The 26,420-nt window shown below is 39.9% G+C and overlaps 1 protein-coding gene across 1 annotated transcript in view; it reads right to left on the minus strand.

Annotated features, from left to right (window-relative positions):
• Nucleotides 1–2,110: 2,110 nt before the first annotated feature.
• The window catches only part of LOC145354095 (zinc finger protein 335-like), a 114,311-nt gene continuing 90,001 nt past the window's right edge, over nucleotides 2,111–26,420 (minus strand). Inside the window, exons 36-42 of the mRNA XM_080205225.1 lie at nucleotides 21,469–21,584; nucleotides 16,574–16,671; nucleotides 16,368–16,442; nucleotides 11,151–11,234; nucleotides 8,848–8,922; nucleotides 7,315–7,417; nucleotides 2,111–5,336 (exon numbers count right to left, since the gene is read on the minus strand). Of these exons, the coding sequence (XP_080061351.1) occupies nucleotides 5,197–5,336; nucleotides 7,315–7,417; nucleotides 8,848–8,922; nucleotides 11,151–11,234; nucleotides 16,368–16,442; nucleotides 16,574–16,671; nucleotides 21,469–21,584 (691 nt within the window). The 3' untranslated portion in view covers nucleotides 2,111–5,196. The remainder of the gene's footprint in view (nucleotides 5,337–7,314; nucleotides 7,418–8,847; nucleotides 8,923–11,150; nucleotides 11,235–16,367; nucleotides 16,443–16,573; nucleotides 16,672–21,468; nucleotides 21,585–26,420) is intronic.

The following is a 26,420-nucleotide window of genomic DNA, read 5'->3' on the forward strand; positions in this document are numbered from 1 at the left end:
AGACTAATGACCTAGAGAAAAGAAATTCCTCATCATCTCCATTTTAAATGAGAGATCCCGACAGTCAGCATCTGCCCTGTCAAACCTCCTCAGAATATTTTATATTTCAATGGGATCACCTCTTGGGGTTAGCACAGCTGCCTGACAGCACCAGGGATCCAGGTTCAATTCCTAGCTTGGATGACTGTGTGGAGTCTGCAGGGGTTTCCTTCCAAAGTCCAAAATTCATGCTGGGTAGGTGCACTGGCCATGTTAAATTCTCCCTCAGTAAACCCAGTGTAGGCAACTAGGGGATTTCACAGTAATTTAACTGCAGTGTTAATATATGGCTACCTGTAACACTTAGACTTTAAAACCTTAAAATGCTTAGCCTTCTCAACTCCAATGAATATATGCTGAACATGCTTAACCTTTCCTCAGAACGCAACTTCTTCATCCCAGAAATCAGCCTAGTGAACCTATGAACTGCTTTCAGTGCAGTGTCCTAACAGAGACCAAAACTTTTATATCTATTTTAGTGCTCCAAATCCCCTGCAAAAAAACAATCAATTTGCCTTCCTAATTATTTGCTCTACCTGTATGACAATCTTTTGATTTTATGTACAAGGACACAGAATGCAGAATTTCTATTTAAATATTGTGCTTATAGAATAGAATCCCTAACATGCAGGAGGCCACTTGGCCCATCAAGTCTGCACTGACTGTGACAGAATACCTTACCCAGGCTGTTTCCCCCCACTTTATCTCTGTAACGTCACACATTTATGAAGACTAATTCATCTAACCTACACATATTGGGACACTAAAGGGCAATTTAGCATGGCCAATCTACCTAATCTACGCATCTTTGGACTGTGGGAGGAAACTGGTGCACCCAGAGGAAACTCAGATAACGGGAGAATTGTCGGTGTGGCATTTACACAGTCACCCAAGGCTGGAATTGCTTTTCTATTCTTTCTACTAAGGTGGACAACTCCACATTTTACTCCAAACTTTTGTCCACTCACCTAACTTTCTATAAACCTTTGCATCCTCCTACAGGTATAGTCAGTGCCTTCATCCAAATCATTGCTATACATCCAATAGTTGAGGCCCAGCACTGATCCCTGCAGTACTCCACTATTTATTTAGAACATGAAAATGACGTTTATCCCAACTGTTTCCTGTTACGTATCTAATATTCTATTTATGCTTTTTAAATTTAAGACCATGAGTTCTTATCTGCTGCAGTAACCTTTCATGTGCAACAATATCAAACACCCCTTTTGGAAATTCAAATACATCATGTTTACTGGTTTCCCTTTATCCACACTTATTGTTATATGCTCAGAGAACTAATAAATGTCAAACATCACAAAACTATTTTGACTCTGCCCGGTTATGTTACTTTTTAAAATGACTTTCCACTTGATGGATTCTACCATTTTCCAAATGACAGATATTAGACAAACTGACCATAACTTCCTACTTTATCTCACTCCTTTCTAAAATAGTGGTGTTACGTTTGCAGTTTTCCAATCCACTGGAACCTTTTTCTAGAATCTAGGGAATTTTGGAATGCATCCAGTATTTCTGCAGCCATTGTGTTTAAGATTCTAGAATGGAGGCTATTAGGTCCAAGGGACTTGTTTGCCTTTAGTCCCATTATTGTTTCCAGCACTTTTTCCACTATTGACTGAGATGTTTTAAGTTTTTCATTCACCTTTCCCTCTTGCTTTTCTACACTTTCTTGGATACTTTGAAGACAGACAAAATACTACTTCATAGTGTCTCACCCTCTAAAGAGGCAATGCTCACTTAGCTTTTACTGTTATTATATTCCTTGCTAGTCTTCTCTCATTCTTCAGCACTTTGAGTCAGCTTTTACTGGTTTCTAAAATTTTCTGTTGTTACTATCAACGGACTTCCAATGATTGATTTCCTTTCCCAAACTGATTCTACAACCTGATCCCTGGAACGAAGATTATTTTTCGCTACTGTACTGATCTTATCCTTGATTAACAGAGTTACCCAACCTCCTTTTCCTTTCTTTGTCCTTCCAAAATATCAAATACCCTGGAATATTCAGGTCCCAGCTGTGTTCACTTTGCAACCAAGTCTCTGTACTGGCTATTATATTACACTCATTTATTTTTATTTGTGCCATTAAATAATCCATCTTATTACAAATTAGCATGCATTCAGATAAAGAGCTTTTAATTGTCATTATACTTTTTTTTTCCTACTCCGACCTTATTTGCTGGTGCACTCTTACTTGTCAGGTCTCAAATATCAGACTCTAATTATTGATACATTTGGTTATAGCACCAAAATTTATCAATATATTTTAAGTGATAATAAGAAAATTCCACACAAATGGAAATGAATTCAATTAAATCAGTCCTAATACTTCTTACAGAAATGCAGGAAGAGTAATAAAAACTATAGATTCAGGACTGAGATCAGAGTCAGACCATTTCACTAGATAAAAGCAAATTACTGTGGATGCTGGAATCTGAAACCAAAAGAGAAAATGCTGGAAAATCTCAACAGGTCTGGCAGCATCTGTAGGAGAATACAGCAAACGTTGAGTCCAAATTATCCTTTGTCAAAACTAAAATGCACTGAAAGTAGGAGATATACTGCAGGGTGCAGGAACAAAAGATAAGTCATAGCCATGAAAACAAGGGAAAAAGCTAAGAGGTGCTAAGTCCATAGAGAGAATAGAAGGTGTGAATGGCAGAGAAGCTGAAATCAGAGGGCAAGCTCTGACAAATGAAAATGTGAAGGGATGGGAGGAGGTAAAATTGAAAAAGGGGGAGGGAGGGAAAATAGGTAAGATTGGGGGGAGAAAAATAAATGACAAATAAAAAGTAGAGAACAGTTAAAAATTAAATAAAATTAAAACAAAAGGGCTGAAGTGGGATACAGCTAACCATCTGAAGTTGGTGAATTCAATATTGAGACTGAAAAATCGTAACATGCATAGCCGGAGGTTTCACTGGAACATTGCAACAGGCCAAGGACAGACAACATGTCGGTACGGCAGCAGGATCGTGTGAGAAAACAGCAAGCACATCATGTGGAATCAAAACCTCAGCTCTTTACTCTCCTTACAGATGCTGCTGGACCTGCTGAGATTTTCCAGCATTTTCTCTTCAGGTTTCAGACGATTTAACACCAAGTTCAAGTTTAAAGTGGCATTAATACTGTTGGTACCCAACAGTAAATCTTGCTATACAGGTGGCAAATTCTCAAGCTGAGTGTGGCAGCTGTCTCATAATAATGGAAGATTGGGAAGTTTATAGAGATCCTGGTAGGTCCAATGGAATTGGCTTCATACTAGACTGGTGAGAAGCCCATGTGTGGTTAAGACTGTAATAGAAATGGCATCATACCTCCCCACTTTACCATGCTTGCAATAAGAGCCATATCGCATATATTGCTTTTAAATCTATATGCTTAAAACTGCTTCAAAACAAAGCGTAAATATCAGTATAACGGCAGTGGAAATGTACATGTGGAAACGTTTCCTAGAAAAATAAAAAAGTGGGAATGCGTGATTACAAAATGAATACAATGTATTGAAAAGAATAAGGTCTTAGAAAACAAACAGTAACCACAATTGACAAAGTCAGCAAGAGTAGAATCCAGTGTGGTTGAGGTAATAAGAGTCAACTGTAATCATTTTAGTCCAGTTAAGCAAAATATTTCATCCTATGTAATAAATTATTGTATGTACATTACTGTATATACAGTTAAGTTTTGTAATATTAGCAGGATGTGTTCATGGAAAAGCAATGCAAATACTGGATAATGGAAAATTGCAGTGATAAATTATTGACTCCAGCATTATGAAAGCAACCAAGTGGATGGTATAACGAACAAGGCTAAATGAGGTGAACCGCATTGAACACTAAATATTTATGCAAGAAATATTAATTAGATAAATCTGTAGATACCAATCAGTATTGGTTTTGCTGCTTCCTTCAATTCATTTTGGATTCACCTATATGGTACAAACTATTGCTGATGTTTTGACAAGTGAAAATTCTTCAGCATTCAATCCAGAAGATGGTATTTTGGCCCATGTTACAAGACTGTAACACACAAGCTTCCTTATGCTTAATTATCTCTATTCTCAGCAGGCTAGCCGTCCAGAGTGAGAGAAAAGGTTCTACTTTTCTCTAGAGGTTTTCAAATAGGTTTCATTACTGGTGCCTAGAGTTTTTACTTTTAATCACTACAAAAGGGACCAGATTTAATGATTCAGTGACTGTTGATATCAACCAGCTCAGCAGCACTTGGGTTTGGAGATGGATGTTTGCTAGGCTTATGGTTGGATTTCATACTGGACAGTACACTACACACCAATTCAATTGTGGGGGCATGGTGGAGATGGGAGAGGGCGAATTCCCTGAAACATTTTCAACTTGATTACAATATACACCAAGCACAAATTTTTCAGAAGGGGAATTTCATCCCCTAGAAGTTATTACAAATCCTATCACGTGATCAATATGTCAGGCTCCCACATATAAAACAAAAAAAACCCAAAATAGCAAGAACATTTTCTGTTCTTTCATCTTGAAAACCAAATTCCACATCACAGAATAGACTGCCGCAATGGCAACTTTTTAAAATACAATATCTGCTATATATTAAAATGGAAAACAAGAGGCAATGATAAATAAGACAATGATCTAGCAACTAAATTCCTCAATTAGATCATTTTAGAATTCATCCTGCAGGAATTCAATAATCTATACATAATATTTTTGTATATATTCTATATACACACACATAAATATAAGTCATGTATAGATCTGTGTACAGAACGTTTTTCAAAAGCTGGAACCGTTTTTTTTTTACATGGGTTCATCAGCCCACATTAAACATTGTGCTAAACCTTTTAATAAACCATCAAAAAGGTGATTTGCAAATTGGGGTCATTTCTGAAGATTCAGTACCAGGTTTACAAATTGGTCAATAATTGAACAATTCCATTGACAAAGGGAGGAAGGGGCATGGGAAACAAAATGTACAAATAGGCCTTTTATCTGTTCATTGCATGCAAGTATGAGGATAATATAACAAACCCAAAATATTATAAGGCAGGGAAAGGGGATCAGTCATTGTCTCTTGGCTTCATTGTTCCCCCTCTCTTACTAAAATTGAAAAGTGCTTAAGTCATCTCTTGCTGCCACTTTCATTGTTTTAATCTTCAGAGTATGCAATGACCTCAGCCTGAGCCATCTCATACTGAATTGCTTGTTGCTGAAGTTGCTGTATTTGTTCTTCTGTAGCCTCTGTTGTGTAAATTCCTTGGACTTGAGCAATAGCAGCATCAGCTACAGCTGTTAAGGAAGAGGAAACAGTAGCATACTTTTAACAACTTCCAGCACAGTCAACAACTTTCAGAAAAATCTAATTCAGAGCTGATCTTCACTTGTACCAAGTCTACCTTTCTCTTCAAACTGAAGTGCCTGCTGTATAAATTTGCTGTTACTTTGCTATACTTTTAGAACTCAATATTCAGAAAAGGTAACCAATTCCTTAATAATTATAAGGGCAAAGGCTCCAAAAACAATTTTGAACTGGTGACATTTTTATTAAAAAAACTAATGCATTGGCTGGGGCATTTTAAAGATGTTTACTATTAATAATTCTGTTGGGACTTTTTTTTTTAAAAAAGGGGAGTCCATTTAGTTTAAGAAATTCTTCAAGTTTTTCTAATACATTTATGGGCTTAGAGGTATTTAATACATTTCAATAATTAATGATTGAGGATTAATCATAAACAACTTAAAAAAGAACCCAAAAAGAAATGCTGTTAATTTCAGCAATTCCCCCTTGTGTTTAGGGGAACAGAGCAAGGTAGCAACATTAGTTAGGAACAGTAAGAGTGAAAAATTAGAGAAAGAGAACAAAGATAGCTTACATTTATATTATATTCTGCTGCCTAAAGTGCTTTGCAGTCAATTAAATACTTTTGAAGTGCCAGTATTATAATGTAGGAAAACATCACAAATTATCTGTGCACAGCAATAATGAGACTAACAAATAATCTGGACCTCGATTTAACAACTCATTAGAAATACAGCCTCTTGGACACTCCCTCAGGGTTTCACGTGTGTCAGCCTAGTTAAATGGACTAATAACTGAATGTACTGGGTCCACATTACAAAATACAAATTATGAGTTTATTAGTGGAATTTTATGGAGGTGACGGCATTCTTGAATGCCAGCTGGAGAGACATCCATGTTATCTCCTCCTGGGAAGGCCAGCCAGCATTATGTGCCATTCAAGCAATTGAGTGTCACTGGTTGGCCATCCACAGGATCAGGACCCTGGGTGTGAGAAGTCCCCCCCCACCCCCTCCGCGCACACAGCTGCTGACCAGTCAAAAACTGACAGCTCTTTTCCTGAGCAGCAGGAATAGGCCAGTGATTGTTGCTGCAAGAAGGATACCTACCCAAAGCCCAAATCTTTGTTGGATCCCTGAACTCAAGTTATAGAGAAAGGGTTTCTTGGGGTGGGTGTCACAGGGTATGGGGGTATTGGCAACAGGGGAAGGGGGTGTGTCTCAGTGCTCCCCCCACTCTTGTCCCACATATCCCCACCCTCCTCAAATTCAAGCTCACCTCCCTGAGTGGGGATAGGTCCACCTGCCACTTGATCAATACCCGTTCCTGCATAAATTTCCCACTAACAGGCCTCAATTGGCAGTCAGGCAGGAAGGCTCTCTGTGAGCTTTCCTACCACAAACTTAATCAGGTTGGACATAAAATACCGTTCATTGAGTTATTTTGCTGAAGGACCCCAAATTTAGAAATGATTGACAAGATTGTAAAGAAATTTAGTTGCCAGAGAACACAAGTGTCAAAATTCTAACAATAGTATGTTTTTCCAGATGGCTTTTTCAAAAACTATTAAACAACAAAATGGATTAATATAATAATTTATACAGGAAAGCCACTGAAGTTGTTGATGGTTTGAAAGACAAATTAAGGGTTTCTGAGAGCAAAAGGAAAAGGTCAGATACAGATGTCAAGTCTTAAGGAGTGCTATGGTACTTAGCATCAACCAGGCACATCCTGAAAAGCACAATTTTAATAGTTTTAATAAAATTTTCATAGTCTGATACCCCACAAGATTTTTTGTTACTGACGAGCCAGTTATTGAAATTGCAAGATCCATCACCAGCCAGGTGAGGATATTCTTAAAATAATTGTTAATTAATGATGGGAACAAACATTCTGACCAGAATCATGTTTTGAATACTGAAAACTGTTGGTGTCTCACACCAAGCCTAGATGCAAATAGTTGCTTACCTGTCACTGCGGAATGTGCAGCAGCTTCTAGCTCAGCTTGTGTCACTATTTGCTGGTCAGTGATTGGCACGTATTGGATCTGTCCATCATGGCTCACTGCAATCTTAGCAAAGTAACACAACATCAAGAGACTGACAGCCACAAACATGCACTACAGCACACTGCAGAGATTCGAGGGGAATTTTCCCCTTTGCCCACCTGGAATTGTAGCTGGCAGGGAAGGGGGGTGGGGTGGAAGAGAGACAGAAAAACAGGGACAGACCGTGTCTGCAGACCTCAGGTGGGATTTTCCAGTTTTGGGGTGAGCACAGCTGGAAAATCCCACTCTTAGTATCTGAAGAGACTGGCCATTACAATACTCTCACACACACACACACACACACGGGATATCGGCAACTTTCCATAATCTATAATGAAAGATCATCATGCTTAAACATTAACTCCATTTTTCTCTCCACAGATGCTTCCTGACTTGTGTATTTCCAGCATTTTCTGTATTTATTTCAGATTGCTTGCACTTACAGCAACTTTACATTATGGATTTTGTAAATTTGAAAATCAATATTGCAAATTAAGAGACCGTATGCCATAAAATGTGGTTAATATTATAAAACTTTGTTCTATCAAATTTCAATTTTATTTGTAAATGACCAAAGACAGAAAAGTAATTATATAATTGTGATCCTGATTTGAGCGTTGTGCATTTAGTTAAGCAATGATGGGCCAAGAACTATATAATTGATCAAATACTTCATTAATTAAGTTATGTCCCAACATCAAAGAATTGTTCATACAATATCTGAAATCAAATGACTTTAGTGTATTTAATAATATAGCTGAAACAGGGATGACTTACTCATTCAGCTTGTACTCATGGGTTAACCTGGCTGACCATCTTCCGCTAACTAATGTTCTTTAGGAAATCTGCCATCCTTACCTGGTCTGACCTAAGTGTGACTCCAGAGCCACAGCAATGTGATTGACTCTCAACTGCCCTCGGGCAACCAGGAATGGGCAATAAATGATAACCAGCCAGTGACGCCCATGAATAATAAAGTTACATTAACTGAAAGCACAATGAAACTTAAACTGGACAAAGATCATTCCTTACATATCTGATTAGTTCAGAGATGCAAGCTCAAAGCTTTGATCATAGCTCAATTCAGAGCTTCTTCTAGTTTAGCTTCAATTCAGATGTTATAATTGGCTATGGAAAGAGAAATGCCAGAATTCTCATTCCTGATCACTACCTGAACTTCTGAGATCAACATGCTAATCTTCAAAAAAATGAACATACAATAATCATGGAAGTTAAGTTGGGCTGTCATACCAATGGAGAAATTGGTATGAGCATTGTTTAAAGAGCCAGGGACATACTGTTCTGTAACAACTGCACAAAATGCCTTTTCTTGCTGCCAATAGTGACAACTGCTGACTCAGACAAACCTCAGACTTATCACCATGTAGTAATGTATTTATTTTTAGAAATTCTATTTCCAAATGTTGGTACACCTCACTGGAACAGAACTATACCTGTTGTCCCTCTAAGACCTGATGTATCTGTGGATCTGATTCATACTGGATGTGGTGAATTTGGCCATCCTGCACCTATGGAGAGTATCAGTAAATTAAAAAATACAACAAAACGTTAACAATTGTATTCATATAACATTTAACTCAGTACAGCATCCTGAAGGCACTTTGCAGGAGCATTATCAAACAAAAAACTTGACACCAAGCTGAAAAGGGAGATATTAGGTCAGGTGTCTAAAATATTGGGAAAACAGTTAGCTTTAAAGGCTTCATAAAGCAGAGAAGTATGGACAGGAAGAGAAGTTATGAGGGAATTCCAGAACTTATGCCTAAGCAGCTGAAGGCATAAATAAATCAGGGATGTACATGAAATCAGAATTGCAGGAGCACAGTGTTCTCAGTGGGGACTAGGTCATGAGATATGATACTGGCTAAATTTAGAAATACAGCTGGAACACTTAGTCAATTATAAGCACTGTTGTGTAGTGTTTAAATAGTCAAGTTTCTTGATCTCATACTGATGGGTCAGAGCTGAGGCTCATTAGGACAAAATGGAAGCAGGTTTATTCTGCATCTAACTGCACTATCCCTTAGCTGGGAGTGTGTTTGATCTGATACTTTGGAGCGAAAAACCAAAACACATTCCATTCTCGAGCACTTACAACATTCACTTTTATGTGCACAAGAGAGTTATTTAAAAAAAAATAAATCTAAGCAGCACACTGGTTAACATGACACACAGCTACAGAGCTGTGGACCACTTACCTGGATCGCAATTCTCCATCTCAAATTTGCAAATTTTTTTTGGTTCAAGTTATTAGATGAAAGTGGCAAACAGAAATAACGGAATTTAAGCAAGGCCAAATCACACCCACAGTATTCCCTGTCAGCAGGCAGCTGGCTCAAGGCACAAGATGCGATCTGTGTTCCTGGAGCACCCCTCATAACTTGGAGGCATCTCTTTTTGTTTTTTATGAGGTTGTCAACATAGACAGAAAAGGAGCTGGACACATTCCTAAAGAGAAAAGCTGTAAGAAGCTTTTCATGGAAGGGAGAGAGGTTTTGAAAGAGGAGTATATGGCTGAAGGAGCTACTGTGATAATGTAGGACTGTGTCAAGAAACGTAAGTTTTCCACAGGATCATAAGACAGAGGGAGAGTTGGATAATTCAGCTACATGTATCCTATAGGAAAAAGGAGAAAATAATTTACACATATAATGGGCAAATTGAGTGCAAATTTCAAAATGGTGAACAAGACCACTTTGACATTTTGGGTAATAATTCCATGAAAAGGTGTATTCCACTAAATGCATTTGGAAACATTAAACTCTTCAGCTATTATGTGCACAATTTCCCTTTCTCTCCCACTCAATTTTTTTTTGTTTACTTTATTCCAATCCAATCAAGTCAAATTAAAGCCAATTCAGAGTCTCAACAAGTTGGGACATTCCCGATCCAAGCTAACAAGACAGGGCTCTCACCTCCTGTCTTGGGCTTGATCTACATGATCCAAGCTGATTGGAGTAGGCATAGCTCCTCCCCCAAGGCTTGATCTAATTTGCATCTTAGCCAAAAGGCCGAGATGCCGCTTTAAAAAATTGCTTCAAATGAAGCTAAATTGTAACCTAACGATTTCAACCAAGTGCAGCATGTTAATAGTACACTTGATCTTAGCCAAAAGGCCGAGAAGTACAAGAGAACAAATACAAAGAATTTTCCCAGGACTCTGCTGATCCTACAGTCAGCTGCTAGGATGTGAAAACACACCACAGTTAAAATTACAAACCTTTAACCTTTCTGCACTTATGGGGGTGAGGGGCAATGCTAAACATATACACAATTGTAAAGGAAACAAGTTATATGTAATAAATCCTTTAACAAATTCTTGTTTATTTCACTGCCAACAAATTATTTCTGAAGTGCAACCATTGTTACTTTGTAAGCAAAATAGCAACTGATTTGCACAAAGCAAAGTCCCATCAGTAGTAAATGATGTCAATAATTTAAAGATATCTTGGGTTGTTAATTGAGGGATAATTGGTCAGAGCATGCGACAAATTCCTTGCGCTTCTTTAAATAATGCCACGGTTCCTCTATATCCAGCTAAACAGTCAGACCGGTCTTAGATACATTGTATCTGAAACATAGCATCACTAACAATGCAGCATTCTCTCAATACCCTCTTAAGTATCATCTTAGATTCTAAGTGTACTTACGTTCTATTGTTCAATACAATTTGGCATTTTTTATTGCATGTCTGTTCTTAACATCTCAATGCATATCATAATAAATTGGCACTTACCTGAATGTGGTGACCTTCAGGGACAACAACATATTCCTGTGGAACTAGGTGTTGCACACCTTCCTGTGAAATGATGTATTGCACCTTCAGAGAAAGAACATTTTCTAAGAGTTAGGAAAGAATAGCTATGAGAGAAAAAGAACTATTTCAGCTATTTCTGAAATAAAAATCTTCCAGAACTATAAATGAATCTTACTTTTAACCCAATTTTAAACCTAGTTTGTACACTCCATGGAAGACATTGCTACATAGTAATTCAAGATGATGCTAATCTTCAAGTATTCCCATTTCTAATTGGAAAATCTCAATTCCATCATAGATCCAATGTAAATGAACAGTACTTTAAGAAGCATTTAATGTCACCAAATTGAAATAAAGGTGTCTCCTCCTACTGCCAGAGAAGCTTTCCCTTTCCTTACACAAGACGGATTAGAGGTCATTTTTTACTTCTGTTGCTGGACAATAAGCAGGTGACAGCGAATTATCAACCTATTTTTCAGCTCACCCAATTCCTTTTCTGCTAACTTGTATTCCATAAACTGACTGTACCATACACAAAAATCAGAACTTGGCAACCCTCCCTTCAGTTTTCACTTTCCACATTGAGATCCCCAGGTTTAGCAGAACAACGATCCAGAACACAAATCAGCATTTCATCATTTTGAAAGACTCTACAGTCTGAACTTGCTGAACCCAGATATTTGTCATGCTTTCAGGGTCAAGGAATGCTCTGCTAAGTGAGCATGTGACTCAAGTTGTGCCCTTACATATACACACTATTTGGTGATGATGTACTTCCAACATTAATCCTGCTGTTACTTGCTCACTGAAAATGAGATGAGTTTCCTCGTGTTAGCAGAAGTTCAGTCATGAAGTTACCCAGTCTTGTACAGACAAGGCAAGCAACAGCCTGACACAGTCATTCTCAGAGAATCATACCTTACAGAAAATGGCCCAGATGCCACCATCACTATTCCTGTATGTTCTGTCTCATTGACAGGACAAACCCAGCAATGGTGGTGGCAAAGTGGTATCACAGTAGGAAGGAAATGGTCCTGGAGTCCCCAACATCAATTATAGACCCCATGAAGTCTCATGGCACCAGATCTAACATGGGCAGGGACATCTGCTGATGTCGCCCCCTCACCCTCAGCTGACGTATCAATACTCCTTCATGTTGAACAACACTTGGAGGAAGCACCGAAGGTGGCAAGGACACAGAATATACTCTGGATGGGAAAATTTAAATATCCATTACCAACAGTGATTCGGTAGTACCACCACAGATTGGGTCCTAAAGGAAATAGCTGCTAGGTTGGGACTGCGGCAAGTGGTGAGCAACCAAGAGGGAAAAACATTCCTGACCACCTGCCTACCGCTAATGCGTCTGATGCATCTGTCCATGACAGTATCAGTAGGAGTAACCACCGCACAGGACTTGAAGACAGAAGTCCTGTCTCCACATTGAGGATACTGTTTAGGTGTTGTATGGCATTACCATTATGCTAAATGGGATAAGACTTCAAATGGATGCATCTTGTAGATAGTTCACATAACTGCCACTGTTTATCAGTAGTGGAGAGATTGAATGTTTGTGGAAGGGTAGCTATCAAGTGGGCTGTTCTGTCCTGGATGGTGTGGAACTTTGAGTGTTGTTACAGCTCCCCTCATCCAGACAAGTGGAGAGTATTCCATCACACTCCTGAATTGTGCGTTGTAGATGTGGACAGACTTGAGGGATTAGGAAATGAGTTACTTGCCACAGGGTTTAGCCTTTGTCCTGTTGTGGTATCCACAGTATTTATATGGTTAATCTAGTTCCGTTTCTGATCAACGGTAACCTTCAGGACATTGCTGAATCCTGCACGAGCAATGGTAATGCCACTGAACGTCAAGAGGTGATGGTCAGATCCTCTCTTATTAGAGATAGTCATTGCCACACTCAGCAAACTCTGTTCATGGGTGCTAAGTGTCACTTGATCAGAGAAACTCAAGATTGGGCATCCAAGAGGTACTGTGGGTATGCTCAGCAGTAGAATTGTACTCAACCACAATCTAACTTCATGGTCTGGGCATATTCCTCACTATACCCTTGCCAACAAGCTAGGGACCAACCCTAGTTTAATGAAGAATGCAGGAGGGTACGCCAGGCACCAGGTTGAAGCTATATCAGTACAAGTGTGCCAAACAGCAAGTAACAGACAGAGGTAAGCAATTCCACAGCTAACTGATCGGATCCAAGTTCTGTAGTCCCACCACATCCAGATGTGAATGGTGGTAGACAATTAAACAATTTGCTGGAGAAGGCAGTCCACAAATACCCGCATCCTCAATGATGAAGGAGCCCACCACATCTCTGTGCAAAAGATAAGGTTGAAGCATTTGCAACAATCTTCAACCAGAAGTGTCAAGAGCATGATTCATCCTAGTCTCCTCTGGAGGTCCCCAACATCAGAGGCCAATTTGATTTATTCCATGTGATATCAAGAAATGGCTGAAGGCAGTGGAAACCGCAAAGGCTATGGGCCCTGACAATATTCTAGCAATAGTATTGAAGACTTGTGCTCCAGAACTTACCATGCCCCTACGCAAGTTGTTCCAATACAACTACAACACTGGTATCTATGTGGCAATATGGAAAATTTCCCAAATATGTCCTGTACACAAAAACATAGGAGAAATCCAACCTGGCCAATTACCACCCCATCAGTCTGCTCTCGATCATTAGCAAAGTGATAGAAGGGATCATTAACGGTGCTATCAAGCGATACTTACTCAGCACCCACGAACAGAGTTTGCTAAGTTTGGCAATGACTAATGAGAGAGGATCTAACCATCACCTCTTGACGTTCAATGGCATTAGCATTGCTGAATCCTGCACTAGCAATGTCCTGAAGGTTACCATTGATCAGAAACGGAACTAGATTAACCATATAAATACTGTGGATACCACAACAGGACAAAGGCTAAATCCTGTGTCAAGTAACTCATTTCCTAATCCTTCCAAAGTCTGTCCACATCTACAACGCACAATTCAGGAGTGTGATGGAATACTCCCTACTTATCTGGATGAGGGGAGCTGTAACAACACTCAAAATTCCACACCATCCAGGACAAAACAGCCCACTTGATAGCTACCCTTCCACAAACATTCAATCCCTCCACTACTGATAAACAGTGGCAGTTATGTGCACTATCTACAAGATGCATTGCAGGAACTCACCAAGATTCCTTAGGCAGCATCTCCCAAACCCATCTCATTTTCAGTGAGCAAACTACTACGCAGACAGACAGTGGCAAATACCTGGGAACACACCACCTGGAGGCTCCACTTGAAGTTACTCACCATCCTATATAATTGCTGCTCCTTCACTGTTGAAGTGTCACAACGTTGGAATTATCTCCCTAACAAGTATACCTACACCTCAGGAACCGCTGCGGTTCAAGAAGCCAGCTCACCACAGCTACTGAAGGGAAACTATGGATGGTCATTAGATGCTAGCTAAGCCAACCCACATTCCGTAAATGAATTTTTAAAAAGTCGATATTAACAACACTTTTGACCTTTATAAACTGGGGAGAGGCACTTTTGAAAAAGATCAGAACACAGGCAATCAGGTAGCAGCAGGCTGGAAGTGTAGAACCTCTACCCTGTTCGGGAACAGTTTGTGTGTGTTCATGTTAAATAAAGCCCAGTGAAATATTCTTGAATCTTGCAACAACATGCTAATGAAGTTAAACTCGCCGCTTGCGATCCCAAATAAAAAAAAATACTCTGTCACTGAAAACACCTTACTTACAATTAACTTGATCTGCTTTTGGACAGTTTAAGATACGAACTTAAAATCATGGATATACACATTACAAATCACTGAGGAGTTTCAATGTCACACATTCAGGTCCTGTCACTGCACCAGCAGGTACTGGACAGCAGGTATCAACTCCATAAGTAACTAGATTGCTTAGGGGATTGACATCATGGAATGCGAGCAGCATCTATGATCTGTGGCAGTTCTAAATTAATAACAGTTTATAATATAAAACATGTACAACAAGTTGAGCACAGCTGATGGGGCAATTATGGATACATCACCACAATGGGAAGAACCAAAATCAAAGATTTCAGATGATGTAACACCTGGTTGATCTAAAGATCATATACATGTCCCTTGCAATTAGCACATTTTTAAAATTCATTTTTTTTGAAAAGAAAAACAGGCTCTGGGCATTGCTGGTTCGATCAACATCTTTTACCCGTCGTTAATAGTTCTAAGATGGTGGTGAGCTGCCTTCTTGCACCGCCGACATCCAAGGTAAAAGTACACCATATGGTGTGAAGGGAGGGAGTTTCAGGCTTTTGACCCAGTGACAGTGAAGGAACGATGACATATTTCCGAGTCAGAATGGTGAGTCACTACTGCTTAAACAAGTTTTCAATTACATTTCAATTCAACTGAGTGAGCAAGAAAGGTCATTACACATCACTAGATAACACCCTCATATAAACACCTAGCTTTTTTCAAGTCCTTTATTACTCCAATGTGAATCAGTCAGATTTCCCAGCAGGTGAACACGACACTTAGCTAGCCCCAAAATCCATTCTGACATGTGAACGTGGATTCTAAGTGAATTCAAGTTTGCAGCAATCAATTAAAAATAACACCCTCACAAGCTTTAATAATGAACCGCAAATAATTCTAACAATAAAAACAGGTTTCAGATCTGCAGTACCTTATCCTCCCAATCCATTAAGCTTGAACTACACCACTGAAACTATCACATTAAACATTCACTCCCTTTACCACTAATGGAGTGGCAGCACTGTGTGCCGTATAAAAGATGTATTGCAGAAATTTGCCAAACCCCCTTCAGTAGCTGCTGCCAAACCTGGAAGCTCTATCAGCTGCAAAGACAAGGGATAAGAGAACACCAGCACATGCAAGTTCCCCAAGTTGCAAACCATCCTGGCCTGGAATTATATCATTCCTTCATGGTCACTGGGTCAAAATCCTGGAACTCCTTCCTAATAGCACTGTGTGTACCTGCACTATGGGAAGGTGGTGGTGAGCCACCTTTCTGAACAGCTGCAGTTCATCAGGTATGCATATTTTATATGTAAAGTCCAAAGCTGATCACTGATCAGTCTTTAATATATCAAAGTTCAGGGATTCTTTCAACTGACTAAAATTAAGGAATAGTAAGTTATCTAAATGTTACCTGGTTGTCTGCTGTAACTAAATGTTGAACAGTCTGTCCATCAGATGTTATGTGTTGGATATATGTCGTCTCATCCTGGGTGAGGAAGCAGAATATGATAAACACGGTTATAAAAACAGCAGAGGAATTGAAAAGCAATTTGAAGGCAAGGTGAGAATTTACAGTCACTTCAATTCTTAGGGTAGTGGGCAGAGTGTGTCATCTACCTGGTCAGAAATGGACTGCTCCTGAGCTACTATGATATGATCCGGAGCCAATGCCTGGAATCGGTCTGGTGAAATAACCGTTTCATCTGTCTGCAGAGCTGCACAGTAGGTACAAAAGAGTTTTCTCCAGTTAAGCATAGAACACTCAATCAGATTTCAATCCTTTGATAAGTAACATGAGCTTCTAAAATTGGAAGAAACTTCGAGCAAGATCTGGAATGGAGCACACAGGACTCAGTACTGAGTAACTGCATCACAAAGAGAACTAAGAAACCACATTCAACTCTGTGCATGATCTCAGCCACAACTTATTTAGTTCAAATGTTTTACAAATCCCTTAAATAGGAACACCCCCAGGACCCCCAAAAATAAAATTAAGCAGGGTCTCCCCTGAAAAATAATCCCATCAGACAAATACAGGATTATGCTCCATTGTGATGCCAACTTCAATTAAATTTAGGTTAATTGTGAAATGTTGTTTATAGAACCAAATTCCAAGCACACAAATTAAGAGAAGTGGGAGTAGTACACAAAAATGGAATCAAGATGGAAGATCAGTTATGATCTTATTAAATGGCAGAGTAAGCTCAAAGGACCACAAGATCTACTCCTGCTCCCATTTCTTATGTTCTTATGGAATCAGGGGGAGCAAAGTGGTGAGAAAGGAAATACAAACTGTTTCTGTCAGGTATCCATTAATACCAATCATTAACCAGCAGTTAGGTGCAGCCAGATCTCCAGAGTCTGTTACAGGCTGTGTTTAGTAATTATTTAATATACACGAGAGAATATTAAGTGAAAACTTGTTTGAACAACATTGGAGCAGCCTAAATCTTTTGCAGTACCTGCCATTGTAACATGCTAGAATGCTGTCTGCAACTAGAACATTATTTTTCAACCACTGTCATCAGACCTCTCCAGAATAGAAGAGGAAAATGTTAGCATCAAACTATCGGAGCATCTTCAGTAAACATGAAACAAAAGAACCTTCCCCCTTCATTTTGTACTAGACACTAACTGGGAGTTAAAAGAATGTTGCACCAATTTTAAAAAGGCACAAAGTAGAGGTACTTTAGTAGATTTTTTTTCTAGCACCATCTCATGATAGCTAAAATAATCTCATATAGTGAATTATCTGTAAATATTATGGTTGCTATGTTCTGCATACAAGTCCACAAAGAGTAATGAGGTCAATGAACAATTAGACTTGATTTTGATGGTGCAATATTTCTATGTGAAGCACAGCAGCATTGGCATTAAAGACTGGGAGGAGCTTGCTACTAATCATTTGGAAAGGTGACAAATTCTACATCAAACTGTATCATACTTCCAGTCCCAATGCCTTAACGATGAGGCAAAGCAGCAACAGAAATTAAAAGGAAGCAACTTTTACAATTTGGATCCCATTGCCTCATGGGACATTGTGCCTACATGCCCAAAGAAATGCAGGTCCAGAATCAGCATATTCAGTCACATGGAAGAAACTCACAATCCTATGTTGACATCAATCTCAAATCGAGGGACGGTCATTGATTTTAAAGTGCATTGGTAACCAAAGTGTTTATTGTCCACCACTGATCCAGGGTGGGTTTCAGCTTCTCAAAAGCATATCTGTGTAAGAAGTATATTGTATCATATTGTACTGTATAGGTAATAGCAAGAATCCTCAATCACCTTTTCCCTGTGGCTGAAGAGCACCTCCTAGGAGTTGCAATGCAGATGCCACCCATTAAGAGGCACAATTCTTATGATCTGCATTGCATGGCAACTACAAGAGAAAATGCAGGGAACATCCTTGCACGTGACCTACTTTGACCTCAAAGGCCTTTGAGGCTATCAACCGTAAGCATCCTCCTCCAATTTGGCTGACCACAAGAGTTTGTCACCATCCTCCTCTGTCTGATCCACAAGCAAGTTATGATTCTGACCAACAGATCCACCACAGGCCCAATTCATGTTCGAACTGGAGTCAAGCAAGGCTGTGTCATCACACCAATGCTGTTCTAAATCTTCCTTACTGAAACGTTTCACCTCGCCTTCAGGAAGCTCCCCGCTGCAGTGGGGCTAAACTACAGAACAAATGGGAATCTGTTCAACCTCTGCTGCCTGCAGGCCACATTCAAGGTTGCCCCATCCTCCATCATTGAATTACAGTAAGCAGACAATGCTTGCATCTGCACAGAGAGGCAGAGTTCCAAACCGTGATCATCACCTTCACTGAGGCACACAAGAGAATGAGCCTTACATTAAACATCCATAAAACCGAGGTCTCCTTATCAACTCGCCCAACTCCCCTAACCCCAAATCACAATCCATTATGAGGCTTTGGGCAACATGACAACTTTCCATACCATGGTACCTTGGAAACCTACTGTCAACATGGGCAGACATTAACAACAACGTTCAACAGCATCTTCAGATGCCAGCACAGCCTTTGTTAACATCAGAACTTCAAATCTGGTACCAAGCTCATGATCTCCAGAGCTACAGTGATACCTGCCATCCTGTAGCTCAAAGACATGGACTATTTATAGCATAAGAACGTAAGAACTAAGAAATAGGAGCAGGAGTAGGCCATCTAGCCCTTCGAGCCTGCCCCGCCATTCAATAAGATCATGGCTGATCTGTCGTGGCTCAGTTCCACTTTCCCGCCCTCTCCCCATAACCCTTAATCCCCTCCCTTATCAAAAACCCATCAACCCGCGTCTTAAAAATATTTAGCAAGGCAGCCTCCACCACTTCAACAGGCAGAGAATTCCAGAGATTCACCACTCTGAGTGAAGAAGTTCCTCCTCAACTCCGTTCTAAACCGCCCCCCCTTTATCTTGAGGCTGTGCCTCCTAGTCCTACTGTCTTTTTTGAGCGGGAAGAGTCTCTCCACCTCTATCCTATCCATCCCATTCATCATCTTATACGTCTCAATGAGATCTCCCCTCATTCTTCTAAACTCTAACGAGTACAAGCCTAGTTTATTCAGCCTCTCCTCATAGCTCAACCCCCTCAACTCCGGTATCAGCCTAGTAAACCTCCTCTGCACTCCCTCCAAGGCCAAAATATCTTTGCGCAGGTGCGGCGCCCAAAACTGCACACAGTACTCCAGCTGCAGCCTCACCAATGTCCTATACAGCTGCAGCAAGACCTCCCTACTTTTATATTCAATCCCCCTCGCTATGAAGGCCAGCATCCCATTCGCCTTCCTGACCACATGCTGCACCTGCAAGCTGGGTTTCTGCAACTCATGCACAAGGACCCCGAGGTCCCTCTGCACCATCGCCTGCTGCAGTTTTTCGCCCCGTAAGTAATAGTCCTTCCTACCATTATTCCTACCAAAGTGGACCACCTCACACTTGCCAACATTAAATTCCATTTGTCATTTCCTGGCCCATTCGCCCAGCCTATCTAGATCCTTCTGCAGACTGTCCACACCCTCCGCACAATTTGCCGTTCCCCCAATCTTGGTGTCATCAGCAAATTTCGACACCCTACACTCGGTTCACTCAAAACCCTGGAGAAGTACCACTAACACTACTTCTGCAAGACCTTGCAAATTCATTGGTAGGATAAGCGCAATGTCAGTGTTTTCGCTCCAGTTGACATTCCCAGCACTGAAGCATCGACCGTGCTTGATCATCTCTGCTGGGTAGGTCATATCACCCACATGCCTAGTATGAGATTTCCAAAACAAGCGCTCTATTCTGAGCTTTGACACAGCAAGTGAGCCCCATGTGGGCAAGCAAAATGCTTCAAGGTCACTCTCAAAGCCCCTCCTGAAAAATTGGAACCCCTGGAATCCATGGTGCAGGTGACAGAATAGCAACCAGGAAGGATCTGAACACCTTGAGTTTCATTACCAAGAATAGGTTGATGCTAATTGTCAACAATGAAAGGAATACAAGGTAACCCAGGCACCCTACCCACCCACTGTGTGCCCCACTTGTGACAGAGACTGTAACTTACACATTGGACTCCTTAGTTACCTGAGATTTTGTGTGGAATCAAGTCATCCTCAACTCAGAGGTATTGCCTAAGATCATCTTTCACTTTACATCACATCTGGGAAATTTTACTTTTCCTTACCCAGTTGATTAAAAATCAGTACCAAGGTATAGGAGGAAAACATTGAAATAATTATGCAAAATTCACAAATCTCATTTTCATCAACAGGTAACACTAGGAAACAATATAAGTGTGGCTCACTAGTCCAGTTGTTTGACAACTTGAATCCATGTGATACTTGAAAAATGGCCTATAGGTAAAAGGGCAAAAACTGGTAGAAAAATCAGAACTAACATTATAGTATTGCTATAAGTGAATCTGTACATTTCAAATCAAAGTAACTTATACTCTCAAGGGGCTTCAGGTTTAACTATTTAACTTGAATTTGTACTAAAATCTGCTGTGCATTCAGTTAAAAATATACTTCTGATTCAATGACTACTTTTCAGAAACCAGAATGTCACTTTTGCAGCACTTAAACAGCAAGTGTTGATACTATTACTGGCTATGGGATCACAGTGACAAGCTGCTGAGCTCAACAGCTAAAGTCACAAAGCAGAGGAAGACCTACATTTATATACTGCCTTTCACAACCTCAGAACATCCCAAAGCACCTCACAGCCAATAAATTACTTCTGAAGTGCAACCAGTATTGTAAGCTAGGAAACTCAGCAGCCAATCTGTATAGAGTAAGCTTCTACAAACAGAAAACGTGACAATATACAGATAATCTATTTTTTTTGTGCCATTGATGTTCCATCTACACCTTGTGGTTCAGTAAGTCCATTGGTTCAATTTCTAAAATGTAATCAAAAATACTTTGGTTATTTCTATCAGCTATTTTTTGAAAAGGGGCATGCGTGGACTGAACAGGACTGGATGAATATCTTCTAACTTACCGATTGCTTCGTCATCACTGTTCAGAATGACATGCTGCTGTCGGGCTTGCTTCTGTTGAGGGTCAGAACTGTGCAGTCGCTCAATGTGAAACTTTAGATGGCCATTTCGATTAAACCTTTAATGTTAAAGAAATAAATGGAACTTATGAAATATATTAATTGAAATAGGTTCAATTGAAGATGACGTTTGAGAGAATTATGCAATAGCAATTCCTCCCAATGTACTAGCTGGTTTTGATTACTGCTTAACCCTTTGCTCAAAATTGCCTTGGAAAAGGATAGATTCCAATTTAAGATTTGCAAGTCAATAGCCTCTATTAAAAAAAATGAATATTATGGTTTATTAATCTACTCTTATTTTGATTTCCAGAGTATGGATAAATCAGAGAAAATAATTATTTGATACCAAAGTTATAACATTAACATTCCCTATGGATTTGGTGTTTTCTCACTATGTTCAGGGTTAAGATTATAAGTTTGGGGTAACAAGCGATCAGTTTATTATTAATGAACTTGTTTTTCAACTAGTTAAAGAGCCTAGGGCTCAGGAGAGGTTAGTAAAGTTTCCAGACCACGTAATAGAACAGAGTATGGAAGGCGGCAGGAATCTAACTTCTGGCAGAGTTAAAAAGGTGACAAGCATGAGAAGGGAGGTGGTCAACGCAGTGCAGAGAGATGATCTGGGAAGAATAACCAGTCTGTGACAGAAAAGGGACACAGCACGCAAACAAAGGAATGCACTAGCAAATCAGGTCCAGGTAAGAAAGACTAACACAAAGACACTTTGTTTTGAATGCTACATGCATTCAGGTAAAGTGAATGATTTGATGGCACAAACCAGTAAAAATGGCTATGATTTAATGGCCATTACAGAAACGTGGTTGCAGGTGACTAGGACTGGGGACTAAAAATCCAGGGGTATCAGACAATTTGTAAGGATAGACAGGAAGGTAAAGGTGGGGTAGCTCTGTTAATTAAGGATAACATCAGGGCAGAAGTGATAGACGATATTGGCTCTAAAGGAGCAAAATGTGGAATCAATGTGGGTGGAGATAAGGAATACTAAGGGGAAAAAGTCACTGGTGGGCGTAGTCTATAGGCTCCCAAATAACAACTTCAAGGTGGGGCGGGCTATAAACAAACAAATAACAGACGCACGTAAAAATGGAATAGCAATAATCATGAGGGATTTTAACTTCCATATTGATTGGTCAGCTCAAGTTGGATGCAGTGGACTTGAGGAAGAGTTCTTAGAATGCTATCAAGATAGTTTCCTCAAACTGTATGTTACAGAACCCACGAGGGAGCAAGCCATCTTGGATCTGGTCCTGTGTAATGAGACAGGTAAAATTAATGATCTCCTTGTGAGGGATCCTCTTGGAATGAGTGATCACAATGTGGTTGAATTTCTAATATAGATGGGAGTGAGAAAGGAGGGACACAAATCAGTGTCCTCTGCTTGAACAAGGGGATTACAATAGGATGAGGATGGAGTTGACTAATGTAGACTGGGAACACAGACTAATTCGTGAGACAGTTGAGGAATAGTGGAGGATTTTTAAGGATACTTTTCTCAGTACTCAGCAAAAATATATTCCAGCGAAAACGAAGGAATGTAAGAAAAGGGATAACCAGCCATGGATAACTAAGGAAATAAAGGAGAGTATCAAATTAAAAACCAATGCAGAGTGGCCAAAATTAGTGGGGAACTAGAAGATTGGGAAAGCTTCAAAAAAAAAGCAAAACTACTAAGAAAGCAATAAAGAAAGGAATGATAGATTATGAAAGTAAGCCAGTACAAAATATAAAAACTGATAGTAAAAGTTTTTACAAATATATAAAATGGAAAAGTGTGGCTAAAGTAAATGTTGGTCCCTTAGAAGACGAGAAGGAGGATTTAATAATGGGAAACAAGGAAAAGGCCGAGGCCTTAAATTGCGTGTCAGTCTTCACAGTGGAAGACACAAATAGCATACCAGTAACTGACGGTCATGGGACTGTAGGGGACGAAGACCTTAAAACGATCGCTATTACTAAAGAGGTAGTGCTAGGTAGGCTAATGGGACTAAAAGGTAGACAAATCCCCTGGTCCAGATGGAATGCATCCCAGGGTACTGAAAGAAATGGCAGACGTAATAGCAAATGCATTAGTTGTAATTTATCAAAATTTGCTGGACTCTGAGGAGGTGCCAGCTGATTAGCTGTTTTCCAATGTAACGCCACTGTTTAAAAAAAGGAGGTAGACAAAAGGCAGGTAACTACAGGCCAGTTAGCTTGACATCTGTAGTTGGGAAAATGCTGGAATCTATCTTTAAGGAAGAAATAGCAGGACATCTGGAAAAGAATGGTTCAATCAAGCAGATGCAGCATGGATTCTGGAAGGGAAATTTTTAAGGAAAAATTCACGTTAGACTAATTTACTAGAATTTTATGATGATATAATGAGTGCAGTTGACAGAGGGGAACCGGTGGATGTGGTGTATTTAGATTTCCAGAAGGCATTCGATAAGGTGCCTCACAAAATGTTGCTGCATAAGATAAAAAGGTACACAGAGTTGGGGTTAAAATGTTAGCATGGATTGAGGATTGACTAACAGAAAGCAGAATGTCGGAATAAATGGGTGCTTTTCCGGTTGGCAATCAGTGACTAGTGGCGTGCCACAGGGATCGCTGCTGGAGCTTCAACTATTTACCGTGTACATAGATGATCTGGAGGAGGGGACCAAGTGTAGGGTAACAAAGTTTGCAGATGACACAAAGATGAGTGGGAAAGCAAATTGCATGGAGGACACAAAGTCTGCAGAGAGATTTGGATAGGCTAACTGAGTAGCAGATGGAGTATAACATTGGTAAGTGTGAGGTTATCCACTTTGGAAGGAATAAAAGTAAAATGGACTATTATTTAAACGGTGAAAAATTATAACATACTACATGCTACCTGGGAGTCCTTGTGCATGAATCACAAAAACTGTTTGCAGGTGCAGTAGGTAATCAAGGCGGCAAATGGAATGTTGGCCTTTATTGCGAGAGGGATGGAATATAAAAACAGGGAGGTCACGCTGCAACTGTACAAGATGCTGGTGAGGCCACACCTAGAGTACTGTGTACAATTTTGGTCCACTTATTTAAGAAAGGATATACTAGCTTTGGAGGGGGTACAGAGAAGGTACACCAGGTTGATTCCGGAGTTGAGGAGGTTAGCTTATGAAGGGAGATTGAACACACTGGGCCTGTACTCATTGGAGTTTAGAAGGTCGAGGGGAGATCTTATAGAGACATATGAAATAATAAAGAGGCTAGACAGGGTAGAAGCAGTGAGGTTATTTCCACTTACAATGGAAAGAACTAGTGGGAACAGCCTCAAAATACAGGGAAGTCAATTTAGAACAGAGTTGAGGAGGAACAACTTCTCCCAGAGGGTAGTGAATCTTTGGAATTCTCTGTCCAATGAAGCAGTAGAGGCTACCTTGTTAAATGTGTTTAAGTCACAGATAGATTGGTTAAAAATCTATCAGGGAATTAAGGGTTATGGGAAGCAGGCATGTAAGTGGAATTAAATCCACCATTAGATCAGCCATGATCTTGTTGAATGGTGGAGCAGGCTCAAGGGGCTAGATGGCCTACTCCTGCTCCTATTTCTTATGTTGTTATGAATGTTTCTAAACTTTCTTGATTTTTCGATGTACAATTGGATAGAGTTTATACTTTATTAAAACAGGAGATGGGGTCAGCTTTTAATTCTTTCTTTTGTCCTGATGCATGACCTGTAATTGGTTGATTCTGATACATATCAATTGTGCTCTGTTTATGGAAGATCTAGTTAACTTTTTTTTTTGACTGTGGGGAGCCAAACTAAGTTGAAGAAATCCTTGTTTGTGTGATGCAGTCAGAATGGACTTGGGTAGGACCCAGCTCAGTGACAGCCCTTGCTCGTGGTGCTAGTGGCACCAAGATAAAGATCACTTTTGTGACCAAAAAATGTGGAAGATTTAAAGTGCTCACCATGATGAACTGCGAGAAATCCTACAAAAGGCGCAGAGATGATAATCCTTTCAGTTGAGAAAGAAGTTTCCTTGGTGAGGACTCAGCTTCGATTCTTGGAGATTCTGCTGCATGGCTTGTCAAACACTCCATTTAAGTCAAGAGGACATGGCTGGATGAGGATTGCCCATGAGTTGCTTTGAGATTTTCAGCTAATTTTGGGAACTGGCTGCCATGCTTTCACCACCTTGATTTGAGGACTAGACATCTTGATTCCTGGGTGTACCTCAATGATCTGGTCAAGGCTCTGGCCTTTTCCAATTTCATGGATGGCTTATAATCCTGCAATTCGTTGTTCCCTTGTGATTTTACTCCTGATTGTATGATGTTGTCTTTTACCCTGATAGGGCATGTGTTGAGCACAGTGGCTTGGGATTTATTTTCCCTTGCCTGTTATCCTGTAAATTTGGGATCACTATCTTTAATGTCTTGCTGATGGCTCTTCCACTGGTGTGCTCCGGCAATGGGAGGGGCAAGGGTCTTGGTTCTTTGGCTGGGGAGCTTAACGGCAAAACTTTTAAAAAAAAATGCTGTAATTTACACAGATGGAGTACATTCTTTTGCAGCCTGCTTTGCTGTAGTTACAGAAAAGATGAGTGGCACCTCAGCAGAGTGGTGGGTGGACAGATGGATAGATAGATAGATAGATGGGACAAAATCTCTTATAACACAGGCTTTCCCATGACTGACCGTCTAGAACTAGGGGACAGAAAGATAAAATTACAGAGGGCTTACAGCACAGAAACAGGCTATTCAGCCCAACTGGTCTATGCCAGTGTTAATTCCCCTTTAAGAGTACAAGATACTTAAAGGAATAAAAGATAAAGCTGTGGCATGAACTACCAGAAATAGCAACTGAACCTGGAATGTGTCAATGTTAATTAATAGATTTGATAAGTAATTAAAGGAAA

Source organism: Carcharhinus amblyrhynchos, chromosome 16 (assembly GCF_965287045.1).
Source record: "Carcharhinus amblyrhynchos chromosome 16, sCarAmb.v2.hapA, whole genome shotgun sequence".
Classification (NCBI taxonomy): Eukaryota; Metazoa; Chordata; class Chondrichthyes; order Carcharhiniformes; family Carcharhinidae; genus Carcharhinus; species Carcharhinus amblyrhynchos.